This window comes from Pseudomassariella vexata (assembly GCF_002105095.1).
Source record: "Pseudomassariella vexata strain CBS 129021 chromosome Unknown BCR38scaffold_11, whole genome shotgun sequence".
NCBI classification, from domain to species: Eukaryota; Fungi; Ascomycota; class Sordariomycetes; order Amphisphaeriales; family Pseudomassariaceae; genus Pseudomassariella; species Pseudomassariella vexata.
Genome location: NW_024467966.1, coordinates 1,346,020 through 1,372,206, shown reverse-complemented (window position 1 = coordinate 1,372,206; position 26,187 = coordinate 1,346,020). Strand labels below are relative to the sequence as shown.

Below are 26,187 nucleotides of genomic sequence, written 5' to 3'. Positions count from 1 at the left end.
AAGATGATTCCCACTGTCCCAGCTGGAGCCATGTGACCGACTGTCTTCCTTGTCAGTCCATCGAGAACAGGTTCATGTGCAATTCATGCATGCATCTCGTACATTAACCGTTGAAGTAAACACATGCCGACATCTTACCGTATTAGTTCACCCGACTGTGCCAAACACGTATCATATTGTTTGCCAGCCTCCCCGGGCGGTATGGTGACAGCACACAAAGAGCACAACCATGATCTGAATATGCAGCACATTACAACCCAGCCTCAACAGTTCACTGCTAAATACACTTTTTATATAACAAATATACGGTATATTTCTCATCCCGCACCATCTGCTACGCTAATAACCCATCGATCGCCTCAGCAATTCACAAACGAAAAAAAAAACAAAGCAAAGCAATATAGTGTGGAAGGGTATCAAGAAGCCAACAACCCATGGTCCAAAAGAGAGTAACAGAACAAACACCGGGCATGCTTCCTTCTTCCTTTCTAGCCTCTGATCTTGGTCTTCGTCGCTCCGTATCCCCTTCGAAAGATTTCCGTAACCCAAAAAGTAGAAATATGATAGTGATAAGGCTAAATGAAGTAATAACGACAAGTCGAAGTGATACGTAATGTTGGCGAACAAAGGCAGGTAAATATGAGTGATTTGGACACCTCGGAACTTCTCAATCGAGTCGTAACGTAATATCTTCATCGCCGCTCTCATCGCCGCTAATGTCTTCCCCGTTGGCCGCGCGCCTGGCGTTATCCCTTTCGTGGTAAATCTCCGTGCGACGTTGTTCAGCATGCTGCAGACAATCGACGTATGTCTGGAACTTCACAATCTCCCTTAATAGGTACTGGCTCTTCTTCTCCCAGTTGGCCAATGCCCTTTGAGCGTTCGTACTGCGCGGCGTAAAGGCCAAGAGCATAGGCGAGCGCAATTGGTTATGTTTTTGCAGCTCCTCCTCGATGCCACGAACGTAGGCGAGCAGGGTCTCGTACTGTTCCGCCTCACTGCAGTTGCTCGGGCGCAGTGATTGCGCGGGCGCTTGCCAGTCGGAAATATGAATCCGGTCACCGGGCAACTTGGCCCTGTTGCTTCCACCGCCGACATCAAATGAGGAGCGCAGGCTACTCTGCCGACTGCCGCTGCGGCTATGCATGCTCGTGCGACCGGGGACGGCGGAGCCAGGACGCGGCGGGAGAGGACCGTTATCATTAATAGCGGTCACTAGGGCATTGTTGATGCAGGCATCGCTCCAGCCATACTCAATGTTGGAGATGCCACCAACAAGGGGATGTGTCGACAGTCGAGCAGACCAATAGTTGACCGTGATGACGAATTCCTTGCTGAGTTCTGGGGTGCCGACCTGGAAGAGGTGCACAGCACCGGTGGGTAAGCTGAGTGCCCACACATGAGCTCTGGATCGAGAGTAACCCGGGGGGGAAGAGTTGAGGCAAGTGTCTGTCGCAACGAGAATGTGCCTAGGTTAGTAGCATTTTCCTGCCAGTTGCCGCCGCCCACCACAGCTCCCGGCATCTGCTTTCGACCAACCCGTGCCTTCTGACGCATAGACTTGGTGGAAAAGGAAAAGAGGCTCATGGTGCCTTTTTGGATGACGGCGAACACTTCAACCCAGGTCCTATCCTTGGCCCGCTTGTCCATCCCGTCAAGGTGGTGTTTGTGGATCACCATGCCCTCCTTGGCGAAGGGGGGCCCAGTGAGCTCGAGCGACTCGTCGTCTAGGAGTACCGCATCAGTATCCTCGTCGCTCATGATGGACTGGGAACTGCCCATCGGTCCGTCCTCGCGGATAATGGCCTGCGAAAGGGCATTGGCGAACCCAATCGACTGCTGAAAGTCGCTATGTGGATAGGAAGAGCCTAAGGAGTTGACCGATAGACTCGAGGTTTGCGTACGGCCAAGTGAGTAACGGCTCCAGGTGGCAGATGAGACGGTTGGGCTCCACAATGAGTTGCCGTCTTCGAAGCTGGTACGGCTTGAGGAAAAGCCGTTGTTTCCAATCCTTGGTCTCGACCGGCTCTTGGAGCTCCAGCGTCCAGCATTAGGGCGATTGAAATCGTTAGGTCTGCCACGAGCAGAGGCACCTTCAGATGGTGCCTTGCTGAGGACACTGGGGGTGCGCTTCAGCATACCCATGACCGAGAGCCCACTACCCTGCTGCGGAGCATGTTGCTCCGGAGGTGCTCCAAACAACGGCAGCCTCTCATCGCGAATGGAGGTGTATATATCCTTCAACACCAGCTCCATTTGGCCCTCCCAAGCGCGCATCGTGCCATTAAACGGTGCCTTGACAAGAGGGCCACATATATCCTCTTCATGCTCCCCGTGCTCACCATGACGGGACTCAGATCTAGGTGGAGGCAGGAAAGATGATCTCCAATTTTTGCGTTCAGCCTCGGGTTCTTTCTCCGGGGAAGGCCGCATCTCTGTTTCCATCAAGCCCACAAGTGCATTTTTCCCCGGAAGAATGCTGGGCCGTTCAAAGGCACTCGGTGCAGAATCGGCGATGGCTTGTTTGATGGTGGTCATGGTGTTCTTGACGAACTGACTGCGAGTCATCTTGGACTCAATATCTGCAAGATGAAGATCGGTGTTCAAGAGCATGATAGAGTAACACATCGTATGGATCACGTCTGGTATAAAGTGTGAGCGCTAGAAGCAATGTAATGTGTGTGAGAGAGTCAGACTTACCTGTAACTTTGAACCCGTGGTTGGGGTTGCAGACACACCAGCGCTTGGAGAAGGCCACTAGTATCCGATCAAGCTGCTGTGTTTCGGCACGCAAGACGAGACGGTCGCATACCTGCCGCAGGCTGTTGAGAATGCTCCGCTCTGCGAAGTCGTACAATTCCATGTAGGCCTCAAGAGTACGCTGACGTACGGGACCTTCCTCGCCCATCCATGCGGCCGCACGATCTTTTTGGATGAAATCCTCGTTGCCGTCGTACATCATCTGTGCCTTCTTCCGGTCGTCCTCGGTGATGTCCCCAATGCTCACTTCGGGCTCGTCCAGTGGAGAACCCATGGTCGATGGGCTGGGTTCCGCCGTGTCTATCCTCACGCTGGGCAAGCTGGCCGCAGAGCGAGGTGTATTGTTGCCCGAAGTCGACGTCTTGATCGAAGTCTGCTGGCTCTGGATGGGAAGTCCCAGACTAGAGCATCGCGCCTTTTCTTCCTCGTCGGTTGAGTTGGGCTGTAGCAGTAGGCTTGGTGACTTCACGGGCATGGGGAAGTCCTCTAATCTCGGCTCGTCGATGGATGCATAGGACTCAGGATGCTCCTTGGACGGAAGTGGTGGCGATGCAGGGAAAGCGCCCGGTACGCGCTGGCTTTCTACACGACGAAGTTCGTTGGGCTGCTTGTCAGCCTCGGTATCGCTGTTGTCCTCAAAAAATGTAGTCTTCTGCGTCAATCGAGGCCGCGCCACAGGCACTTTGGGAGGTTCGCGGGAAGGGCCGTTTAGTTTAGGCATTTTGGGTGCATTGTCGACCACTGACTCGCCACTGCGTATCACTAATGCAGACTGCGACTTGACGGTTCTAATGGTGGCAATTGGACTAGGCTCATAGTCGGGCGAAAAGCCCCGGCTTTTGCATCTTCTTTCAGCCTCGTTGCGATCTTGAACATCATACTCGGGAGACACAGACCCGCGATCGCGGCGGGGTGCCATTAGCGCACCTGGCGCCGAGGAAGCGCCACCCTTCAGATAAGGGTTCATAACCTGCCGCAAGCTGCTGACAGGGCTTGCCTCGGATCTGTCGACGCCCTTGGCCCTCTCAACGCTTAGATCCATGGGGTCCAGGGTTGCAAGGACATCGATTGGCGGTTGAGGGATGGGCGGGGGCTCAGTGACAGATTTCTTCCGACGCCGGAAAAAGGATGATTTCTTCTGAATGACATGGTGCTGGGAGTGCTGTGAGTCTCTGGATGGTGGGGCAGTCGAGCTGGGCTTCATCTGGGATGCGATGTGTTGAGTTCGAGAGTTGGGACGCTCGACTGTTTCAACTGACGCCGGCGAGACGTGGGCCGAGGTAGTCGCATGATTGAGAGTTTTGCTAGATGACCCGAATACCCTCCTAAAGAATCCCGGTCGTTCCTTTGCTTGCGTAGTGGTAGTAGTGGTTGGGCCGCCGTGCACGGGCTCCTTGTCCTTGGTTTTTTCGTACCCGACATGTGGCGCCGGCGCAGAGTCCGCGTCGACCAAAGGCGGTGTTAGAGGGGGAGGAGGCGGCGGCGGCGGAGGCGGCGGTGGTAGTGGTGCTATGTCACTAGCAAACTTGGCCGCAGCAGCAGCTCTCCCTGCCGTACCGCTCCTTGAACGGATGCTCCTTTTCCTCTCTAAAGCAGGCGACTTGGGCTCCGGCTCCAAGACGGGAGCAGGCGCTGACATCGATGCCATGGGCTGATACGGTCGACGGGGGCCTACGGGAACTGTTGGGGTCGGCGCAGCCTCGTAGTCGTCACTGAGGAATGTATTGGAGAACTCTATGTTCCATGGATTTCCATTCCCATGCCCGTTGGACAAGGTAAGCGACGGTCTTTGTCCGTAATCGAAGCTCGACGACCGGCCACCGATTCCGTGTGCCCAGCGCTGATTGCTGAGAACTTGCGCATAGCCTGCATCGATGCTGTTCGTACTGCTGTTCTTGCTCGTCTTGCCGCCCCTCGAGTGTAATGCGCGGCCACTACTAGACGTCATTGTGTTTCCTCGCTGCGAAGTCGTCTCGCGCATGCTGCTGATGCGTCCTAGGCTCGATTGGAAGCCCGAACTGCTGTTGCTACGTCGCCCCCGAGAGACTTGACTTGATACCCTGCTGGCACCGTCGTCGGTTCCTTCCAAGTCGGAGCTGTAACCATGGGAGTGGCCGTGGTTCTGTGAACTATGCATGTGGGCTGTTGGTCGGGGCATGGACCTGGACAATTCGTCTCCTCTTGATGGACCGTAGCTAGGGCCGTCGTCGAACGGTGACTTGGAAGTTGGCGGAGTGTGAATCTGTCCCAGCGAGAATTGATCGAGCGACATGAGCATGTTAGTCACGAGCGAGTCCCTGGTGACTTGGCGCGCGGGCAAGGAGAGATCGTGTGAATCCCTCACACTCTTTCGGGAGCGATCATTGAGGAAATCTGGATCGTTCTCCTTGTTTGCCCCGTCTACCGGCGTCATGTTGTCTAGATAGGAGTCTTCGAAGTCTCCGTCTCGGCTCGATGTGGTGCTCGATATGGACGGCGGCTGCACTCTAAGCGCCCGGCTCGACACGGGCGGCTTGCCCCTGGCTCTTGCTGGAGGGGTGGAGGGCACTGCATCCCGGTCGCGGTTGGCCTGCGACGATGTGTTTATGTTGAGTTCCGGTCGTCGTCTTTGCGAGCGCGAGCGCCGGTTGTTCTCTGAGTGCATTATGTGTAAGTCGAGCCGTGAGCTGCAAGGGCCGAATCGATTGGCCCGGTTGGAATCGGGGAGGACGAAGACAGTCGGACAGCAGGAGCGACAGCACTACCACCAGTGAAAACCGCCATACAAAACACAACGTGCAAGGTGTAGCCGAAGCATCAATTGTGGTCGAATCGTGTCGTTGTCTTCGGCAGTCGATTGACTCGGCTCGAGATGGTTCGAGGATACGGAGCAGGCAGTCGTGGCACTCGAATTGTTTGGTGCCGTCGGTAATAGCCAAAGGTGGGAGTTCGTTCTGGGTCTAGAGGGAGACTGGGGTCGACCGATTTGCCGGATGGTGACAGCGGCGGTTGACCCAAATGAATGGCGTCCTTGTTGACGGATGGTGTGAGGCAAAATTACCAGTCTAGGTCACCACGGGGAAATCCACCACGGGAAATAGAGTACAAGGCGTAGACGCAACCTGCAAACTTTGGAAGCGTTCCAGGGTTGCGCTTCTTGTCGACCGGGATTTGGTGCTGGTGAGGCACAAGAAGTCAGAGACGGCAATAACTATTTACCCGTCTCAGGCGCGCCGTCTGCCCACTGGCGAGCTATGCCAAAAGCAGCTCTGAAACAGCCAGAAAGGGCAAGATCCGGGTGATAAACTCCAGCTTGAGCTCTCTCACTACTGTTAATATGTCTGGGGGTCAGTGAAGAGATTGTACTCGTTTTGATGACTTCCCAAAAGAGCTGCACTGCATTTTTCAGTGGGTGGGTGCACTGTCGATCGAGACAGGCTTGGCGGGCTACAGACCGGGACCAGGCAGTGGCAACGGGGTGCACTATCAATTGACAGACTTTTGACGGTTCGGGCGATGCGCCGTCAGCAACTAGCCCGTCTGTCTACAACAGATCAAAGGATAACGAGCCACGGATGGTTGTGGACGCTGAAGGTTAATGTTGACTCGCGAGTGCTCATTTGAGATGAACCCTCCCTTGTGAGGTCTAGAAAGCAGGACAGAGTCAGCACGGCTGCCCCAAGTTACCTCGGAAGTTTGTTATCTTAGCAGGTTCTGGTATGGGCCATCGTTAGTGGACACCTAGACAAGATACTGCTGTAAAAGCAAGGAGATTCAATGGAGAATCAGGATTGGCTCAACCTTCCTACGTCGTTGACATTCACGCTATTGTTGGCACTGGAGTGCTCCACGCTGGTTTATTAAATCCGTACTTTAGAGCTTACATCGCAACACTTGTTCAAGTCAGTTTTACGGATCATCCCACGTAATGCACGTCGCAGTTCACTTCATATGCAAAAAGCAACAATCGCTGCCCCAGGGCGTTTTCCATCAACTTTGCAACTCGAGGGATGCCCCCTGAAATCCTGGAATTATGCATTCGCCATTTCCGGAATGTCGGTAATTTGCTGCACGAACATCAACACAAATGAAGTTTTCTTTGCAAGCCGATTACAGGGAGCTCCTTCCCAGAACATGGAGCTATCCGCCCAAGAACAAACCCTCGGGACGCTGGGACTGCAAAGTACGTTGACCCCCACAAATACAAGAGTGAGCCGTTTTCCTTCTCTTCGGGTCCGTGCTTTGTATGGGACGAGCACTTCGTCATCAAATCCATCACGACCCCCTTCAATATGCCTAAAACGTCCCATTGGATAAGGGTTCTCCTCTAACGCAGTGTGGAGAGTCTGTGCGATGTCCATCACGGCGTCATATCGTGATCGAGGGTTAGTGAGGTTGTTCATGTTAGCATGCAATTCTATTCTCGAATGCTCTACCTAGGCTCTACTCAGTACTTTATCCAGTAACCAGAGGGCTGACTCGGTTCAGTTCATCCTACCACGATCTGATAGACCCCTACCGGTCATAGGGATTAAACCAAGCGAGTTAAGGTTTTGGTAAGTGTTCCACCTCAGCCCTTAGCTGCTGCGTTCATGAATTGCTGCAAGTTGTTCCTGCATGATGGCTTATGAGAAAGAAAAGGGGGGCGACGGACTTGGTTATCAAACGGAGCACCACGTTTCGGGCAACAATGCCGAGCTGACGCTGCAGACTGTTGCCACAGCGAACCAATACCTGACTACCACAATTCAACACCCAGGTTTCCTCCGTCGGCACTGGAAAAGCTCCGTCAGTATTTGGGAGGAGCTGAACTCGGCATCGTAGTGGCGCCAAGTGAAGGCACGGACGTCAGCGACATGAGACTGCACCAGGCGTCCCGTCCAAATTCAAATACTTATAGAAGTCGAATGCAGGAACGATGTCTTGTCATAGTTTGACAGGTCTGATGTCTGACTCAACGGGCGACAGGCATTCTATCGCCTGGATTGGCGTGGCAGTAAGGACGGTTTGGGTTCTCATGCAGCACCGCATATTGTGACCCGTGCAACTTGTCGACAGCAGACGAGTCGAAACGCCCAGCTCGACAATGCAACACCATCACAACGAGTCAATCGGTAGTGCAGACAACGCATCAGCCCATACACCCAGGCAGCTATGCAAGCAAGCCTCTTTACGGTCGTTGCACCACTGCAAGGTACGCCTTCCATAGTTGTCGATGCGCCCGTCCGTGCTTCGTGAGAGGAAGTTCGCACACAGACTTGCTTGCGAGAGCTGTAGAAGTTTGACCTACTACTATGTATACGCAGTATTCGCTCAGGTTACTCTTTTCTTAGCTTTGGCCAAGCAGCATGAAGAGGAGCTCTCTTGTGCCGATGGCCGGGCCAGTGATGACCCACCGTCGGCAACTGCCTCCGACTCCAAGCCACCTTCAAGCCAGTCACATATGGCTTTAAGCGTCCATATGCTCAGAATTTCAGACCTGGAGTTGGACTGTCCAATATGCAGATCATTTGAGCTCTGGACCAGGAACATCAAATCTGAAAAGAATTCATAGACGGTCGTCTCGCGCCGTACTGATCCGCGGTATCAACTTCTAGTTGCACCGGTTACATTAAACTCACACTCCGCCTACTGCAGTTGGGACCTGTTCGCATCCTGGTTGTGCTATCGCAGCCGCGGTCATATTTGAGATCAGCCAGCCTTGGAAAGATCATCCCCCAAAGTTCCTCAAGCCATGTTTCAACAATGCAACGTCTACAAGATTCGCGAACACTTCTGGCCACTCTCGCGAGTCCATAGGGAACCCAAAGCGGTAATCACGTCCGGCTGACCCGGCATTGCCCCCTGCCTCAACGGTCGGAGAGCCAAGATCCGCAGCAGGGCCCCGTTGGCAATGGCCCAGAAATCCGACCCCGCGCTTCTGGGATCCGACAGGGATGACTGGGGATCCTGCCTCATGGCCTTCGGTTGGGCGCCGCCCCTTTTCACGTGCATGAATTCAACGGTGAACAACATGCCAAGCATGCGTCTTGATACTGCGATTTGTCGACTTGGAAGGGCACTGCAAGGAGACGAATGAAGGAAATAACAATTGGGAGTTGCCGATGCTTGCATGTCAACAGACAATTGTGACACCTTCTGCAGCGAAAGTAAACGCGTTCAGCCTGTGTCACTTGAGCCTCTATTGTGTGGCTTGTCACGGCAGTTCATCGAATAATATGCACTATCTAAACTATACCAGTATTCCGAAATGCTGGACTTCGCAACTTCATACCCTCAGTCTGTAGAATTGGCGAACACATATTCCAAGCAAAGATAGACTTATCCTAGGATTCATACCCGTGACTCATGAACAACCATTATGCTAAGTAGTATTGGAACTACGTAACAGGCTACAACGAGGATATGAGAGACATCGTCATCCCGTTCTCCTTCCCAAGCTTGTACGTGCCGTGAAATCCAGTCAACAGACCACGCTGTAAATCACATGAGCACAATGCTTGAACATTCGAGCATGTTATGATCACCCCAGATTCATCAGTACTTAATTGTCGATCGCAGACTCGCAGTAACCCACTTGAGGCCGCTTCTGATATATTATTTCCCTTTACGTTCAGTGACGACGGTATATGTATTTCACACAATGTACCGGTCGTGATCATGTCAGACTCGAGACGCGAATCCGCGGATGCAATAGTTTCAAGCGAAGAAGGCAGGGTCATCCACTCGTCTTTCGCAGTGTCTAGCGAGCCTTTGTGCTTCGATACGTGTTACATGTTCACCTACACGTATAGCAAGCAAACCACGAGGCGTCTATTCTATACCATGAAGACGTATCAAACGACTCAGGCTTTGAACTGTAATACTCGGCCTTACTCAACCAACATCCGCCTTCTCTTCCAACTTGCAGATTTTATTGCTTGTCTAACACCGTATTGATGACGGTTCGACGTGTCACCTCGATTTAAGTGATGGTCAGCGTGTTCTTTCACCAGCAGGTCTTATGTTTAATCCGCATGTAGGCTACATTATGGTCCCATCGCGGCCTCTTGACGATACAAATCGCGAAGAATTATGGTTTCAATAATCTGGTATCGCTGTTTTCCTCTAGACGATAAAAAGTGCGTGGATGGAAGTCCCCCGCTGGTAACTAAAGCAAGCAAGTCGAAGGTCTGACATGGGATTCCGCGGTATATCCTGAGATATTCCTCGAATTCAGAATCAAAAATTTTCTTCATATTCATTTTGGTAGATTAACAACAAGTAGACCTTTTTTGTCATTCCATTCTTAAATATCTGATACCGATCTCCCTGAATCGATCGAACATGCGAAGTAGTCTCCGTATGCGATTACTATGAGTTCCTCTCGAGGCGTTCCTCAAAGTCCCTCACAGCGTCAGCCTGCATTTTCTTCCAATCAAACTCGGTGACTTTCTCATATCGCCAAGCAAGGTCCTCCTTCATCTTAACGGAGTCATTTCCAATCACAGGATCCTCCCAATGATAGAGCTCGCCCAGATGACGACTACTTTGCACAACCCACTGCGAGCGCTCGCGTCTTACGGCATCGTAGGCGAGAAAAGCCGCAGCCAGAACCTTTTGCCTACTGTTTGTGTTCTCCGGGCTTTGCAGTTTGGATGCAGCGCTCTCTAAAATAACCGCGAGGGCTAGGCTATCTTCGATGCCTAGAGTCACACCGGCAGCGCTGTGAACTATAGTCAGTCATCCAATGCAAGGACAACACCACACTGGGGTGAAGAATCAAAGAAAGAAAACCTACTGATGGGTAGACGAAGCATGCGCCGCATCGCCCGCTAAACAAACCCGTCCATATGCATAACACTCCAGGGGATGTTCTGCCGTATCAAACATCCCCCAACAATCCAACTTCTCTGGCAAGAGTTCAACCAGGGCCCTCACACTCTCCCCCCACTCAGCAAACGCCAGCACCACATCGCTTTTACTCGCCGGGGCCGTCATCTTGATCTTATCCCCTTCCCATTCACCGGGATTGCTTAGAAAGGCGAGGAAATTCAGCAATGTCCCGCCGGCGATGGGATACCGAACAATGTGCGACCCGGGTCCAAGCTCCATCACCAACCCGCGGCCTGCGGAGTCGCCTATCGCAGTCATAGCACGGCCCATGGGGATGAGCCCGCGGTAGACGCTCATGTGGGTGTACCCCGGGTAGGCGGCCGGGTCGTTGGGGCTGAGGACGAGTTCGCGGATGCGGGATTTGATTCCGTCGCATCCGACAACTAGATCATGTGCTGTGAGATTTTCACCCTCTCATAGCAGGGAAAAGGTGTATACATACCCGCGTCAGCCTCCGCGGTGGTCCCATCCGCAAAACGCAGCACTATCTTTTCATCATTATCACCCTCACGTTCGGGAGTAACAATCTCCTCCACCCTCTTCCCCAACTTCAACACCCCCTCGGGCAACAACCCCTCGAGCGCCGTCACAAGCTGCGCCCTGAGACAAGCCGGCAGACCTCCCGAGCCGAGCTCGAAATCATCATGGGATCCCTGATTCTCACCCGCACCATCACCATCGCCACCACTGCGGGACTTGCCATAATAACTCCTCCCATTCACAAATTGAATCTTCCCCTCGCCAAGCACACGGACCTTGTTGAACGTCTCGGCGATAAGCGGGTCTAGCTCATGCATGTATTCCACGCAGGGCGGCATAAATGCCAGCCCGGCGCCGATTTCCCGCCGCGGGCCGGCTTGCTCGTAGATGGTGGTGGGGATATTTCGTTTCAGGAGGGCGAGGGCGAGTTTAAGGCCGATGACGCCGGCGCCGATGATGGCGATGTTGAATGGGGCCGGAGCGGGGTTCGTCATGATGATTTAGTTGCTCAGGTATAGTGTTGTATCCAAGTACTATTTAATCGACTTGTCAAGAGCACTGGACAAAATAAAATCCTTGTGGTGGGTGCTCAGCAAGTCCCTATGTTTGTGCGTATAGTACCTTCGTTAACATAGACGCAAGAATCATCCTATCTATATACCAGGACCTCTCCCAAGTATTGCCCCACAAATGCGACTGCCATAGAAGTTCAATCTGCGATGTGGAACGCAGCATCCTATATAACTATGTGCTAAGAGGAGAAAACTCTAAATCAAAGTCAATATCGCATTGCTGGACTGGCGCCCGGGGCCGGGTCGTCCAACGATTCCCGGGCAATCCGGGAGCACAAGCGTCAACCTAACGGAACGTCTTTTCATAGCTGTTTACTCGGTGCTGCGTCGCTGGATGCTAGAGTTGGGTGCTTGTGTATCTTCACGGTCGCGCGAAGTTGTGAGCGCGGCGACCATGTTGTATCAAGTGGGTATCTGAAGAATGAAACATGCCGAGCCACCTAACGCCAAGATCCATAATGTCCTGACTCCGTTTATGGTACTACGAGTCGCCATTCTCCTCGCCTTGTTCCTCAACCTGTCCTTGACCATTCCAACCTCTCTCCACCTCAACCATTTCCCGACACATCCTCAAAAACCTCTCCCGATACTCCGAGCTCGTCGTCGTGACGCTCATGGGCCCTTGCTCATCAATCACATTGTAGCTCTCGATCAGCCCCGTCATGGCCTTGGCGTGCGCCGTGTGCTTCGCCCAGAAGAAATCCAGGATAGCCGCCCGGTACACGCTCTTCCCATCGCTGGATTTGATGCCGGTGCGCCAGGTCGGAAGTCCCGGAGGGGCGAACGGTGGTTGTGCGGGTGGAACGGGCTGGCTGCTCGTCTCGCCCGACTGGAGGTCTGGCTGGGCTTCCGAGTCAGGCGCTACTTCTGCGGAGACCCGGACAAGAAAGAGGGAGTAGTCAACAGCGTTGCAGTTGGCGAGTAGCTTGGTATCCTTCTCAAGTTGCGCCTTGAAGTCCTCGGCATCGTTAAGACTGAGGTAAACTTTGTCGTCAAACTTGTCCGCAAGCCGGGACTTGGTAGCCTCTGATGCGAGGGCACCGCCCACGACGTCTCGTTCCGGGTAGAAGTAGGAAGTTGGCTTCAAATCCCATGATTCCCACTTCGCCTGGGGTCCTTCGTCGGAGTACTGATCCTGCCCGTACAGAATATTCTCCATGACAATGTGGTGGCTCGGCGCGAGCCCTAGCAGGGTGCCGATGCTCTTTTGCGTGCACTCAAGGAAGTCGGTGATGCGAACCAGCAGGCTGGACGGCTCGGCGTGCATGTGGTCTACATACGGCAGCAGCATGTCGTTTTTGAAGAACATGTGCTCGAAACGACGCGGGACCGACTTGACTACATAGGCGCTGTCACTGGTGCGGTAGAAGGTCGAGCCACTGTACCCCATGTCGCCCATTGCGTGCAGCGAGTCAATCTTCTTGTTCCTGTCATACTTGGACTCCGAGTCGAAGCTCGCCTTGTAATCTTCGTCTCTGATTGCCCAAAAGTCTCGAAGTGCGCTGAAGAGATCCTCCCGAACGAGCTGGAATGTTAGCCAGTAGAGGTTGAAGAGGCCGAAGATGCGCGCCAAGAGGGAGGGATGGCGCTTGGGTTCCCCGTCGCGGTTCGCCGTCAACAGCGAATAAACGATCGAACGTGCGATCAAAGTCTCCCTGCGCGCCATTCTGGGAGATTTCTTCGTTCTATGAATAAGTAGCGAAGAACGGGATTATGAATTTATGAGGCTGTGGCATTTGCTTGCGGCGGATTTTGGTTTCGACGTCGATGCTCTGGCGGAAGGAATGGTCCGCAGGCGTCATGATATGACGTCAGTGCCATGCAGTGGTACCTAACACGGGTCTAACACCTCTGCCCTTCAGGTAAAAGTACTAAGGTTAGAGTCTTGTCGACAAGAGCTTCTAGAACTGATGAGTACTTCTCCATGAATAACTTTGGGGTTTCAAGGTTCCATCACCGGAAACGCCTTGAGAATAGTGCGAAGTCAATGTCTATGGGATGTTCTTTGAGTAAGTGCTTTCATTCCGTTGTTTGTCTCAGTGTGGCCCATCACCGTTGCGCGCTTGCAGTGCTCTTACATGACATGCGTACGCTGGTGCTGGCAGCGCCTGGAAAGAAGTAACATGGTGTCGGAAATGGATAGCTAGTAAATTATGACTACATGACAATATGGAACCAAAGAGGGTTTTATTGTCTGGTTTTATGTGTTTATATCCCCACAGCGAGCAACAGAGTTGGGAGTATTTGTGTAACTTCCGGGGGTTGTCTCGGTACGCTGGCGGCGCCCGCTGATACGGGGCTATAACTTCATGCTCCATCGCTAACCTCCCTGCCCTGTTTGTTGACCAAAGCTCGCCTGATACGCCTCGCTCTCCATGTTGAAGACGAACATAATGACCGAGATGAACTCCTTGGGGTTCATCAAGCTGTTCCAGGGCTTGATGCCGAGGAGGCCACCATGGCAGCTGAAGCGACTCTGTTCGCTGTCGTCGTTGCTGGCTACCTGGGGCAGCGGGCAGGGTGCATATGAGGTGAGACGGTAGGGAGTAACGCTGTAGGCGCAGCGTAGTGGAAGGCGATGGAAAAGAAGACGAGGGCGATGCAGATGACCATGAGAGAGATACCGACTTGGACGTCGGCTTAGGTAAATTCGGAAGAGATTTGTAAGGGGGAGTGGGGTCGACACCTTGGAGAATGAGGTAGATGATCTGTGGGTTTGGTCTGGCCGTTTTGCGATGGGTCCCAGACCATAGATGAGAAAAGTGAAGGGATATTGAGAAGGCGGGACATACCTGCAGCAGAAAAGTCAAACGCACGATGACTTTAAACGCAAACAGCTTCTGCAGGGCCCGATGCGGTTTATACTCCTCAGCCTGCACCTTCCAGACTCGAATGACGGCAATAACACCCAGGGGCAAAGAGAACATATGGACAATATTCAATCAGATGTGGCCGAATTCCTTCCTCCGGTTCGTCTCGCAGTATAACTTAGCCGCCTCGTGATATCCATGAATACCTCCACTAGGTTCGCCACAATGGGATACTGAAAAATGAATATCCACGCCTTGCTCCAGGGGGGACGGCTTTGCTCACCGACTCGCCTAGCTCCTTCTGGCGGCTGATCATGGGCGCGAAGGTGTCTCATTGTTTGTTGGAGGGATTCGCGAGGAGGTGGCAGAACAGCAGCAAGAAATAGGACAGGGCGAAGGCTTGCGCGGTGTCGAGCCAGGGTTGGCGGTAGACGTGCGCCTCAGGTGCAGAGATGCAAATCCAGGAGCCAATGGAGTAGATGGGGATGAAGGCACATATCTTCAATGTTCTAGATCTTGTTGTTAGTATTCGGCAGGTGGTGGAACGAAGGAAAGAAACCGACTCCGCCTGTTCTTTTGATCGACTGAAACTGAAATGGGTTGCGTGGCGAAACATGAGGACGAGGATGTTGATGGTTGCCAAGGCGGCGCAGGCGCCGGATAGGATCATGTGATCTGTTGGTGCTCCAGCAGGAGAGTTAGCTGTGATGTCGGTTGGCCATCAAGAGAATTTCTCGTGTACTCTGCATCATGGATGGAGCATCACAAATATGCTTGTCATCGCTCAAGGCTTCTTTCCAGTGAAGGTGACTCATCTGAGAATATAAATATGTATGAAGAGGCCTGAAGATGAACCAATATCAATGGAAGTATGGTTTGCTCAAAACAGCATAATGCATTTCGTGATGAGTGAACAGAATGCGATGATACGTCTCGTACAAGCCGTGGGAAGGCATGGGGATCACGGAGATAACTCAGCTTACCCTCTTGGATATCACCAAAATGGTGAGTAACAAGCTCATTTACAGACGTCGCTATTGACCGATAGCAGTAGGTCAAGGACGTCTATTTTTTTTTTTTTCCTTTTGAGCTCTGTGTCAATTTTGACCGATAATTCCGAGCTTTACCAAATCACACCAAATTCGGAACTATCTTTCAAAGTTCAAATATAACGCTTAGAAGCATGTAACGAAGAAGTCAGAGTCGGCTTCGCAGCCACAGCCATTTTCAGAATCTGAAGACTCGGCGGTAATGGCGACGATGGGGCGGTGGTTGAGTGGTCAGCTGGCAAATAACGGCGCCAGCAACAGCTCGGCATGAGGACCCCGAAGGCTAGTTTGTCAATTATACTCAATGTATTCGAATTTGGCGGAGAATAGTATGTCCGAACATGCCAAACTAGTTATCCGATTTGGTCGATTCTGTCGCGGGTATATGCTATCCTGTTCGCGACCACGTACAAGCCCCCATAGCACTTACGAACTGGCTGCACCTCCAACCTGACTTATAGGGAGGTTGTTGCCGAACTGGGGTATGTGCACTTATTTTTTATGTAGTATATATATTTATTGAGGAGCTACTAATAATCTGGCGCATATTACTAGTATTCGGAAGTACTGTCAAAAGTGACATACTATAGTACAGCTGTAAAAGGACAAGCAGACGTCCTTAACGCAGTGGGTTAAATCGCCGTTTTTGGGCTTGGCAAGCAGGTCTAGCAGCCTTTGTAAATTGTTGGAAATATGACTTCCCTTGTAACGATATGATTGATATTGCGACCCCTCATTATATATTATATACCTGCAAGCGGATGTAGCGAAGACACTGCAGGATGCTGGGCGCAGATATTTTATAGCTTCAAGCCGGTCTGACGCTGTTATATAGCACACGCCTGGAACCAGCCACATGTTGCATAGCATTTGAGACGACGACGATGCACACTTTGCGTCATCTATCGTACATCTTGAATATGTATTGAAAATTTCAGATTCGCTACATTATAGGCTAAGATATATCGACTGTGCCGTGCTCCAGTAATAGCAGTAGCCCTCAAAGACCACTTCATGATCATTGCGTTTATTCCGTTGTGTCAGCAATATTTAGTATCTAGTACTGCACTCGCTTGGAGATACACAGGTGTCCGAAATGCACCTGAAACAGCGCTGGAGGCGGGGTAAACTCCACCTATGTAGATAGTTCAGATTGTCCAGACAAGCAGCATGTAGAGAATCGAACCTCACTTCCAACCCGAAATTCTACACCTTGTCCAAAAACAGCTCGGAATCTCCGATTCATTCAATCGGTTCATTCAACTTCATCGCACCCGAACTGCGGTTCTCAACCATACAACTTAATCAAATGCCTCCACCACGAGCGGGTCATACGACGCATTTCCATACGCACTACCCCCAAACTCCAAATACCCGTCAAGATAAGGCTGCGGAATTTCGGTGAGGATATCGGTGGCATTGCCAAAGACCCAAACGGTTTGCATGCCTATAAGTCCAGTTCGTCAGCTCAACACTCACATCTCACACCTGTTTCGTTTCCCCTCCTCCAGCTACGTCTTCCTTCCTTCCACAGCAAGAGAGCAAACAAAGAGACCAAGTACTCACCCATAATCATATGTCCCAACACATGACAGTGCATCATCCAAGCCCCAACATCATCTTCTGTAACCCTAATCCTCCACCCCCTCCACCCACTCGTAGTCTCCGGCGCGTCCTTGGTCACATACCGATACAACTGCGTCGTATCTCTCTTCGCGGGTATATACCCATTCTCTTGGAACTTCGCCTCATTCGCCACGGGGTCATAAGTCCCGTTGCCTGACCCCAAGTCCCAGTAGTGCGGCCCATGCGCGTGCATGGGGTGGTTGTCGTACCCGCCTGTGGGTCCCGAGTTGCTTAGCCAGATGATGTCAAGAACTTCGCCGACGAGGGCCGGGAAGGCGCGCGTGGCTGGGTCCCAGCCGTTGTTGGCGAGAGCGGCGTCGTAATCCGGTACCTGGCCTGTCTTGTAGGCCGTGATCAAGTACGGCTCGAAGTGTTGGGCGGCGAGCGTGGTTTCTTGCCAGGTTAAGTTGTTGTTTCTTTGGTTTTGTTAGTCCGAGGTAGCGTGGACTGGATATATATGAATGTGTAGGTAGGGAAGAGCGGGGCTGACTTACACCCATGCAAACGCGCCGTTGATAGTTCCGTTAAAGAACCCATCCACCATGCGTTGGCGGACAGTGATGTAGACCGTCCGCGTGACTTCGCTCGCTGTTGGGAACACATCCAATGGAGCCAAGGTCTCGAGAGTGTACTCCATCCAACTTGTGTATTCCGAGACGTTCCGAGTCAAGGTAACAGGGGACGTCACTGGCAGGTCGGGCAGCAGACTGGGCAGCAGCAGTTTGGGCAGCAGGCCGGACAGCAGATTTCTCCTCTTCGTCGTACGGTTAGTCGCATATGAGGCGGTCTTGTACTCCAGCAAAGCATAACCTGAGATGTTGGTCGGCCGATCCCGATTCTCATACCGGATCCAGTAGGACGTTTTGCCCTCCGCATCGAGCTGTTCCTGAGTCTTCGTCTTGAGCAGAGCACTGAAGCGTTGACCACTGCCGATTTGGATGTGGTCCGTTGTTGCCGGCTTGGTGTACTGCCCATCAGCCTCGATTATGGTCAGTTCGTCGTGACCCTCAATGCCAACCATTACAAAGGACAATGCCGTAACGCCAACGAATCGGAGTCGGTACGTCTTGCCTGGCTCAACGGTTATTACCTCCGGCGTGCACGATTCATCCGTCGCGTCGCTGAAAGATGTAATGCCCGACTTCCCGTTCAGATCAATTGCCGCCGGCTCTCCCGACCACTTAAACGGGTTGGCGATCAAACCCGCTTCGATATGCTCATCCTCGCTTTCGTAAACATCACCAAAGATGAATGGTATGTCGTCATCGTATGCGTACGGCGTCGTAGCATTGCTGGGTCCGTCAACGATCAGCAGCCCATGGGCTGTCACCTCTTGGAAGCCGACGTGCGAGTGATAGAAGTATGTCCCAGCGTCGCCTGCCTCTGGGTGGACCTCATAGTCGAAGAACTCCATGGGTGCAATAGGCCATTGTGACACTAGTGGGGCACCGTCCGCGAAGGGGGCGGTCCTTAGACTGAGCCCATGCCAGTGCTGGAGGAGTTTTTTGTCAGTACTGCCAGTATTTTTGGACGGTGTGGCTGGTAATTCAACATACAACCGTAACATTATTGTCGGGAATGTTATTGTAAACGCGAACCCAAGACGTCTTCCCTTCTTGCATGTACAGCGGTGGTCCAGGGGTAGTGCCGTTGAAGACGACCGAGTACCTCGACTCGCAGTTGATGGTCACGTTCTGCGCCGTTGCGATGAGTACGTATTCCGGCTTCCATGTCTCATCGTGAGGGACACTGTTGAAAACTGCACAACATGCAGGCAATAATCCGCTAAGAACACATAGAAACAACAGTCTATCAAAGTACCACCTCATCTTGGCGTGTGCTGAGGCGAAAGTGACGGCGAGAATGCTAGTAGATTCTCTCGGTGGGTTTTCCCATGTCGCCCCTACTCAGATCTTATATAAGCTGGAAGCGGCACGATGATGGTGAAGAGACATGGCGGTTGGTGACTGATTGGTCTTGGCGGTAGACAATTTGGAAGATCACCAGTCTAATATCGCCCACCGTTGCACCAGCTGGCCGGCCCCCTACAGAACAAGTGCTGGTGCTGGTTGGACGACGTTGCCAAGCAAGCGAACTTAGTACTAGGTCGCATGGCGGTGGATACGGTTATGGCGCAGGGCTCATCCTTTCCGAGAGAGTCCCCAGTTACACTAGGAAATCGACACAGACACTTCACGCATGAACTTCCACTCTGATATCTGATTGGACTGTTAAAACTGCCAGAACAGTTCCGCCAAGGGGTGGTTATGGAGCCCTTTGGGAGCTTGATGCAGGCAGCACTTACTGCCGGACCCATGCCGGTAGACTACGGCGGATTGTGTTGGCGCCGGCCGCCTCAAATGCGACCTATATTTCGTGTAACAGGCCCGATCGTCTTAGATTCCGGGTGTAAGGGAGAAATACACGAAAGGGGGTATCTGTGTGATTCTGGGTGCCCCAGGAATCAGAGGAGGCAGCCCAAAAGGAATTATTTCAGGAACAAAACTCAAGCCTAGAGCTGTGAAGCTTTCAGCTTAATTATAACTTTCGGCACCTGTTCCATGCCTTTGTCTTGCCCTGAAGACGATCCAACGAGTCCGAGATTCCGGCCGCTCGGCTACACGCAGATTAGGTGAATTTGAGACCAGTGGTCTGACGGCGAACCAATCCGAGGGTGGGCCGCACATATTACGGCGTGTCAGATGGTTATGTCTAGGTCCCCTTTGCCTGCGGAAACGCCGGCAAGGAACAAACTTGGTTTTGAGATGCACCGTGCGGACAGCCGTCTAGCCTGCTGATCGCCAACTAATATAATGATTTGTTCCGCGACAGCTGACAGAGTTAAGGATGCTTGACGGCCACTGGTGTTTTATTTAGTTAGACAACTGACTCGCTAGCCGATTCTAGGCTTGGCTTTGAGCCTGAGTAGCTAAAGTTTCCCGAAAGTTCGGATGCTCCACAGAGGACAGTCGATAGTGCAGGAATAGACTTTCGCACCTGTTGCCCCAATTACATCGGCCAGGCAGAATATTCCACGACAGCTGCAGTGGAGGTTGAGCTCGACGCAGCAAGTGATACTCCGGATATTTATGGTGATACCAGAGTAAACACGAGGTAGAGGACGACCACCCAATTGGATTGTTTCCGATGTTTCCTAAAGGCGCGCGCACACAGTAATGCGCATCCACAGACGAATGGAAGCGCTTCATGACAGCTAATTCCCATGGCACATATGGAGAACACGACCGAGTGGGAACAACCTTGATCAGCTTCAGAGCGGCGGGGCTGACTGAAGGTTTGGCCCTGACTACATCAGCACTAAGCAGCCAGCACCAAGAAATAATCAAATAACCTAGGTATATTAACTTGATCCCGTGATCCAGGGAGGGTCTTGGAAGGTGATTTCCTCGATGCCAATCTTTACATTGGTGGAAAGTCGTCTGAGAGGACGCTCTACCTCCTCGTGCCGAAATAATCCATATCGGTTGGGAATTAACAACTTGCCAAACCAGGCGTAATCTAATTACTTCCCGCTGGTTATCGTTTCCTTGCAGGAAGTCCGTTACTTTGGCGTGTTTTGGATGTCATCTTGGCTGCAATTAGCCTAGAGCCTCGGTGACATGAACTATCCACAGATAAGGGCTTGGTAAAGGTCTAGTAGCATACTCACTAATACGAAAGTTGTGTAGTTTTCACTTCTCACTCGGGACGTCCAGATATACCTGTTTGGGATCTCGGTGAAGTCAGTGATGCCAAAAACTGGCTATGCTCATTTGCTCTTCAAATTTGCCTTGCATGCGGTCGGACAACGCGCCGGCACTATACAGAGGCCTGCGCGCCTGCCAAAGAAAGCGTGAACATGCCGTGACATATAAAAAATAATATTAAATTCGCCGTAGGTGTTAACCCTCGGTACCTCTACAAGTACTACTCCCTTAAGGGGCTATAGATGATATAGCGGGCCCTTAAGCCGCGTCGGGCGGTTATACAGGTAAACTTGTAGCCAAACGACTACTAAACCTCCTGTCCCTCCCTAAGTCTGTGCTACAACCCCTGCCTGAACTACCGATAAGCGTGGTAATGTGGCACTTAAATTCGTCCTCAGGGGTGGGATGCTGCTGATGGCAGAAGATGCTCGACTATTTTTTGTCGCGACAAGTCGTAGTATCTGCTAATTGGGGTTCTCGTCGAGCGTATACATCTCAACCATACGCTCAAGTGGATAGACCGTAACGTGGTCTAGACGCTCGCAAGAATCGCGGCGAGAGGGGGTCCGATAAGGGGTCGGATTAACGATTCGAATTCTGGACCGGCTGTCGAGTTATATTCCGCCGACGTAGTGCTTGACGGTCGACTGGCTAGGATGCTCGTAATCCTAAACTGCACCAATCTCCCTATTATCGCTAGGTAGGCGAAGTCAACAAGGTGGGCAGCGCGCCGTAAGGGTTGACTAAACCCCCTTGTGTGTCAGCTGCGGGATTCGAACCCGCGACTCGTCACCGACCCAAGTGGGCGAGGCTCAAATCGGGACTTGTCTACCAGCGAAGTGACCAACTACACCAGCCGACCGTGAGATATATATTGGCTCATTTGGGGCCTCGCAAGTACGATCAAGCTTGCAATACCAGTAGCGGTTCATACCAACGAGAAGCCACAATATGTAGAAAGGATCGAACACTTCACATACTAACACGTGTCAGACCTTATAACTACCAAAAATACCTAATTCTACAGCGAGTGGGTCCCTCGTCTTTTGACAGTCAATTTGGTCCAACAACACGAAAGCTGATTGTCAGATATGGTTCGTGCATAGCCACCACCACTGGGTCCAGCCCTCCAGCACTAGCCTAGATTTCTTATCCACAACAGACTACATCCGTCCGTCTCACTGTGTGCCCAAACACTAATTTACCTCTGCCCGTCAATCGGATTTTCTCTATATCGCTGGTTCGTCTTGGAGGGCTAAACTGCTTTCCATTTTCAACTCTATCGCTACCAATAACTACCTTAGTCCCCGCATCTCTCTTGCTACTATCAAACATTGAACCCTAGCGCCCGGTTTATCTTATAGTGTCCGCGCTCTTGCATTTCTCAAGCAATGAAGGCTGCTGCCGCTGCTATACATGCCGTGCTTTGGTCTCCACTTGCAGATCATCTCAGCCATTTTGGTTGTTAGGTGGGTCCTCGTAGTATGGTGAATTGTGGAAGTGTTTGTTGGTTGACCTCAATTCTGTAACTTGGTGATTCGTGTCTGCTTTGTGGTTGATGATGATAGAGGAAAGGCAAGGATTTGGCATTGTAGGATACGCGCTTTTCATACAGTGGGGATTGGAGTCATTCTCAACAGCGGAAATGTTACGAGTCCGAGACGATCTTCTTTAATCAGCTTGAGTGACACGAAACACTCTGGATAACTTGGTGTACGAGGCAAGCAGGCGATCCGAAGCTGTATGGAAAATCATCCAAGAGTTTCAAGTCACCTCCTGGGCCAGCCCTAAGTGACAGGGACAAGGCATGATGGGTTGCTTCTCGACCAAAGGAGACAGCTTACAACCATCGATAGAATGTAACAAAGCCTCACAAAGTAGTTCACTAACAAAGTTTCTGGTGTAAAACTGTTACAACAATATCAAAAACATGCGAACAATGTGGGCCCCTAGCACTTCGACATGGGATGCCTTTACTAATGTTGAGAAACATCGACGTCTGGGTTATATTGGAAGTTGTACGAGATATTCTATGCAATTGTAACCAATTACAGCATGCACCAAACTTGGATTCAGTGCGCTAGAAATGCGGAGTCATTGGCATCAACTGCTTCGAGGCGTAGATTCTTTTAGGAGCAAGACCAATATGGGATCATTCAACATAGAGTAAACAGCAGCATCCCGCATTCTCCATGCCTAGTCTAAAATAGCCAGATAAACAGCGTTCACGTGCGAAGCTGGGGATTGGGTTCTCACGCACCTTCATAGTACCAATACAGCCGCTAGTACTTGGATCCCGACAATTAATCATAAACCCCAGCTAGTTACAGGCCCACTTTCCATGTTTGGATATGTTCACTGCAAGGTGGTCAATGTCATAGACCGCCGGCCACAACAGGAAAGCAAGCATTTGATGGTAGCTGTACAACATCATAGTCGGGTGGATTACTGAAAGCGTTGAGACAGGCTGCATTGTGGCGGGCGAAACCGGCATAGGGGTGTCCAGTTTCCCTGCAAATCGAGTAGACAGCCAGAGAATCAACAAAAAATAAACAGGAAGAGGCGGGAAACCCGGAAGTTAAGTCCTTGTCCTAATCTCTCAAGACCTTCCATAATCATTCGTTTAAACGGAGCAGGCGGCAGTAAGAGTCTCGAGGTACAAATGCTTACACTTACGTCACCAGTGCAGCCAAGTACCCCGCGAGATTTGTAATACAGTGGAATGCTACTTCGCAGTACGCTCAGAATGAACCCTTCGTCCCCGGACATCAAAACCTGAACAATCACCATCTTTTCCATACGTCGCTGTTCACTTCAAGCCCACACGCAGCATTGAAATTCAAAGTGATCACAATGGCAGCCAACTTTCCGCCTGAGTCCCTGCGTGAGATTATAAAAGAGGTAGTCGAACTGCTCAAGCAACGAAATGAGACTGTCTCCGTTGCAGAAACAGTAGGTGCAACTTCTCCGCGTCATTTCGTAAGCATCATTTACTGATTTCTCTCAAATCGAAGGCTGCAGGCGGTCTCATCTCTGCCACCCTCGTCGCCTGTCCCGGCGCATCCGGGTACTACAAAGGCGGCCTGACACTCTACACTCTCGAGTCCCGCATCGCCTTCGCGGGATGGACTCAAGAGTCTCTCAAGGGCTACGCAGGGCCGACGCCAGATATTGTCGCCGGGCTCGCCGATCACACGCGTAAGACGCTGGGCAGCACTTACACTGTGTTGGAGAGCGGCACCGCGGGACCGACAGGTGGTCAGACGCGGAACAGGAAGCCGGGGTATGTCGCATTGGCTGTGAGCTCTGAGCAGGGCACTGTGACGAGGGAGGTTGAGACGGGACTTGGAGGGGATCGGGAGGCGAATATGGTAAGATTTGCGGAGGAGGGGTTGAAGCTTTTAAGAGATGCTATTAAGGGTGGCGTGAAGCTCTAGTGACTGACGGGAGTAGCTCAAGCTTAGAAAAGGGCATTAACTGTAGCAGTTTATTGTAAGAATTGTTCTGACAGATTGAGCGGCGTAACATAGAAACCTACGTCGCATCACGCTCCCAACTCGTAAAAACATATAAATATAAGCTAAACTAGGGAGCCAACAATTCTTTTCCCACACAATATGAGAACCCGAAATAGAGCACGAAGAACACAGGACAAACGAACATATCCTAACCAACTAACCAAAACCACCCACCATGTCCAGATTCTCCTACCATTACCACGTCTACCGCCAAAACCCCTACTCCTAGTGCACCCGATCCGGCCACCTGGTGAATCAAGGTGTGATACTGCTCGCCCAAATCATCCTGGAGAGAGTAATCCATGGGATAGCCGGTCCAGTAATCCCACTCATCTAGCATCTGTTCCAAGCAGCTTATGTATATCGGGCGGTTCGACTTAGTGACAAAGATAAAAACTTCCGCAGAAGACTCCGGCAACAGCTCCTGAAGTAGGAGACAGCACTGCCATTTGAAACGAAACCACAACGCTATCATGCCAATTGTTCACATGTTGGCAAACTATACCCAGATTCAAAGTACTACAACTTCGAAATCGCCTTCTATGAGCAAAAATAAGGCTTCTTATAGGGTTGAATATCGGACTCGGTATTCTTGGTTCGTTGGGACGCTTTCCATCCTTCTGTCGTCGAAAACCTAGAGGCCGTCGAGGCCGACCATCACGGTCTGGCACGGAAACTCGATTTCAATCGACAGGCGCCTTCCCTCAAGCGCCCGTCCTCAGCCGAGGACGAGATGCCGGTATTTTCGACACTTTCTTGAACTAGCGACATTCCGGCGGACATCCGTTCCGAGTCAGCCACAAATCCTCAATTGTGACACAAGCGGGTTCGATTTCCACAACAGAAGTTGCAAAACACTTGATTGATTGATTGATTGATTGAAATTTAACGTCTCATCACGTGAGACGTGCCGGGCGCAGTGCCGGCATGGTCTATGCTAGTCGAATCTATGTTACAGGGGACTGTCTTCATCTAACATTCCTGTTCAGTGCGATGGGCAGATCTCAGTAAAGAAATTGGTCTCCTCCGCCCATTGACAAAACAAACGAGCTCCCTTGGCCGTGCCTAGGAGGGAATCTATACTATTCTTGGCCATATGCGCTTGGTAGTAGTGCAAGTGGGCGCGAGCGCCTCGGAGTTAATACCCTGGTCACGTGATCGGTCCTTTGTAAAGGATAAGGATGTGACTACCCACTAGGTCGCTACTGATTTATATGTGTGTATTTGCACTTAACCCTGGAAGACAAGCTACGAACCTACTTCGATTTCTGAGAGCTTCGTCCACTGAAGCAATGCTTCTGCTCGCGCGTTAGAATGGGTAATGTAACTTGGCACATACTCTGTACAGTCATTAGAAGTTACTAAACGACAACTGCCTACTAACGCCCTACACAAACTCTTTGCCACAAATTGGTGCTAGCATATCACGTAAAGTAGCTAACGCTGCTTTTCTTTCCAATAGCTGGGTTGAGGCAAGAAGTCAAAGTATGGTGCGACGTCATAAAGGATGTGACATGAGCTGATCCAGTAGCCAGCCTGAGATCCGGGGAATAACCCAATCCACGAGCAAAGAATGGTGCCAAGTCACCCGAGTCTCCAGCCGCGTCTGGAAAGCTGTAATGCGCAATATGAGCTGGGCTCTTGGTCACTGTGTAGCCTCGCATCCGTCGAATACGCCATCGAGCTCTTTGGTGCTTGGCCGGCCGGTGGTGTGTTTTAGAAGAGCAGTGAGCTTGATTGTGTACTGCAGTACACTTGTCAGTGTACCAGTTTATTTGGTAAAGTGTCATATAAGATTCACCTTATGAGCT

At 51.5% G+C, this 26,187-nt stretch overlaps 8 protein-coding genes and 1 non-coding gene across 9 annotated transcripts; 2 read left to right on the top strand and 7 right to left on the bottom strand.

Moving 5' to 3' along the window:
- Positions 1–182: 182 nt before the first annotated feature.
- BCR38DRAFT_496744 (uncharacterized protein) lies at positions 183–5,404 on the bottom strand (the record flags this gene model as incomplete). Its single annotated transcript, XM_040864754.1, has 3 exons — positions 183–1,406; positions 1,460–2,642; positions 2,701–5,404. 3 exons carry the CDS (start codon positions 5,402–5,404, stop codon positions 668–670), a joined length of 4,626 nt encoding a protein of 1,541 aa, XP_040713084.1. The 3' UTR covers positions 183–667.
- A 1,955-nt stretch (positions 5,405–7,359) lies between these two features.
- BCR38DRAFT_411965 (uncharacterized protein) lies at positions 7,360–8,293 on the top strand (the record flags this gene model as incomplete). Its single annotated transcript, XM_040858629.1, has 3 exons — positions 7,360–7,527; positions 7,888–7,933; positions 8,046–8,293. The coding sequence occupies 3 exons, from the start codon at positions 7,360–7,362 to the stop codon at positions 8,291–8,293; spliced, it is 462 nt and encodes a 153-aa protein (XP_040713083.1).
- A 1,681-nt stretch (positions 8,294–9,974) lies between these two features.
- BCR38DRAFT_526396 (uncharacterized protein) lies at positions 9,975–11,616 on the bottom strand. Its single transcript, XM_040865352.1, has 3 exons — positions 11,057–11,616; positions 10,520–10,997; positions 9,975–10,444 (listed from the first exon to the last, which is right to left on the bottom strand). Exons 1-3 carry the CDS (start codon positions 11,586–11,588, stop codon positions 10,093–10,095), a joined length of 1,362 nt encoding a protein of 453 aa, XP_040713082.1. The 5' UTR covers positions 11,589–11,616; the 3' UTR covers positions 9,975–10,092.
- Positions 11,617–11,680: 64 nt separating this feature from the next.
- BCR38DRAFT_442695 (phosphatidylinositol-4-phosphate 5-kinase-domain-containing protein) lies at positions 11,681–13,398 on the bottom strand. Its single transcript, XM_040860828.1, has one exon. It carries the CDS (start codon positions 13,330–13,332, stop codon positions 12,148–12,150), a length of 1,185 nt encoding a protein of 394 aa, XP_040713081.1. The 5' UTR covers positions 13,333–13,398; the 3' UTR covers positions 11,681–12,147.
- Positions 13,399–13,986: 588 nt separating this feature from the next.
- BCR38DRAFT_487913 (uncharacterized protein) lies at positions 13,987–14,593 on the bottom strand (the record flags this gene model as incomplete). The annotated part of the gene is made up of 2 exons (XM_040864211.1): positions 13,987–14,169; positions 14,459–14,593. The coding sequence occupies 2 exons, from the start codon at positions 14,591–14,593 to the stop codon at positions 13,987–13,989; spliced, it is 318 nt and encodes a 105-aa protein (XP_040713080.1).
- Positions 14,594–14,700: 107 nt separating this feature from the next.
- Positions 14,701–15,541, bottom strand: BCR38DRAFT_47953 (uncharacterized protein). Its single transcript, XM_040863162.1, has 2 exons — positions 15,460–15,541; positions 14,701–15,160 (listed from the first exon to the last, which is right to left on the bottom strand). The coding sequence occupies exon 2, from the start codon at positions 15,144–15,146 to the stop codon at positions 14,808–14,810; it is 339 nt and encodes a 112-aa protein (XP_040713079.1). The 5' UTR covers positions 15,147–15,160; positions 15,460–15,541; the 3' UTR covers positions 14,701–14,807.
- Positions 15,542–16,646: 1,105 nt separating this feature from the next.
- On the bottom strand, positions 16,647–19,102 carry BCR38DRAFT_467827 (L-ascorbate oxidase). Its single transcript, XM_040862762.1, has 5 exons — positions 18,843–19,102; positions 17,946–18,763; positions 17,646–17,858; positions 17,092–17,567; positions 16,647–16,972 (listed from the first exon to the last, which is right to left on the bottom strand). Exons 1-5 carry the CDS (start codon positions 18,978–18,980, stop codon positions 16,827–16,829), a joined length of 1,791 nt encoding a protein of 596 aa, XP_040713078.1. The 5' UTR covers positions 18,981–19,102; the 3' UTR covers positions 16,647–16,826.
- Positions 19,103–21,616: 2,514 nt separating this feature from the next.
- Positions 21,617–21,719, bottom strand: BCR38DRAFT_t259. The gene has a single exon. It is a non-coding gene; the product is annotated as a tRNA-Thr (tRNA).
- Positions 21,720–23,711: 1,992 nt separating this feature from the next.
- On the top strand, positions 23,712–24,295 carry BCR38DRAFT_349154 (putative competence/damage-inducible CinA family protein; the record flags this gene model as incomplete). Its single annotated transcript, XM_040856467.1, has 2 exons — positions 23,712–23,810; positions 23,873–24,295. 2 exons carry the CDS (start codon positions 23,712–23,714, stop codon positions 24,293–24,295), a joined length of 522 nt encoding a protein of 173 aa, XP_040713077.1.
- Positions 24,296–26,187: the final 1,892 nt, after the last annotated feature.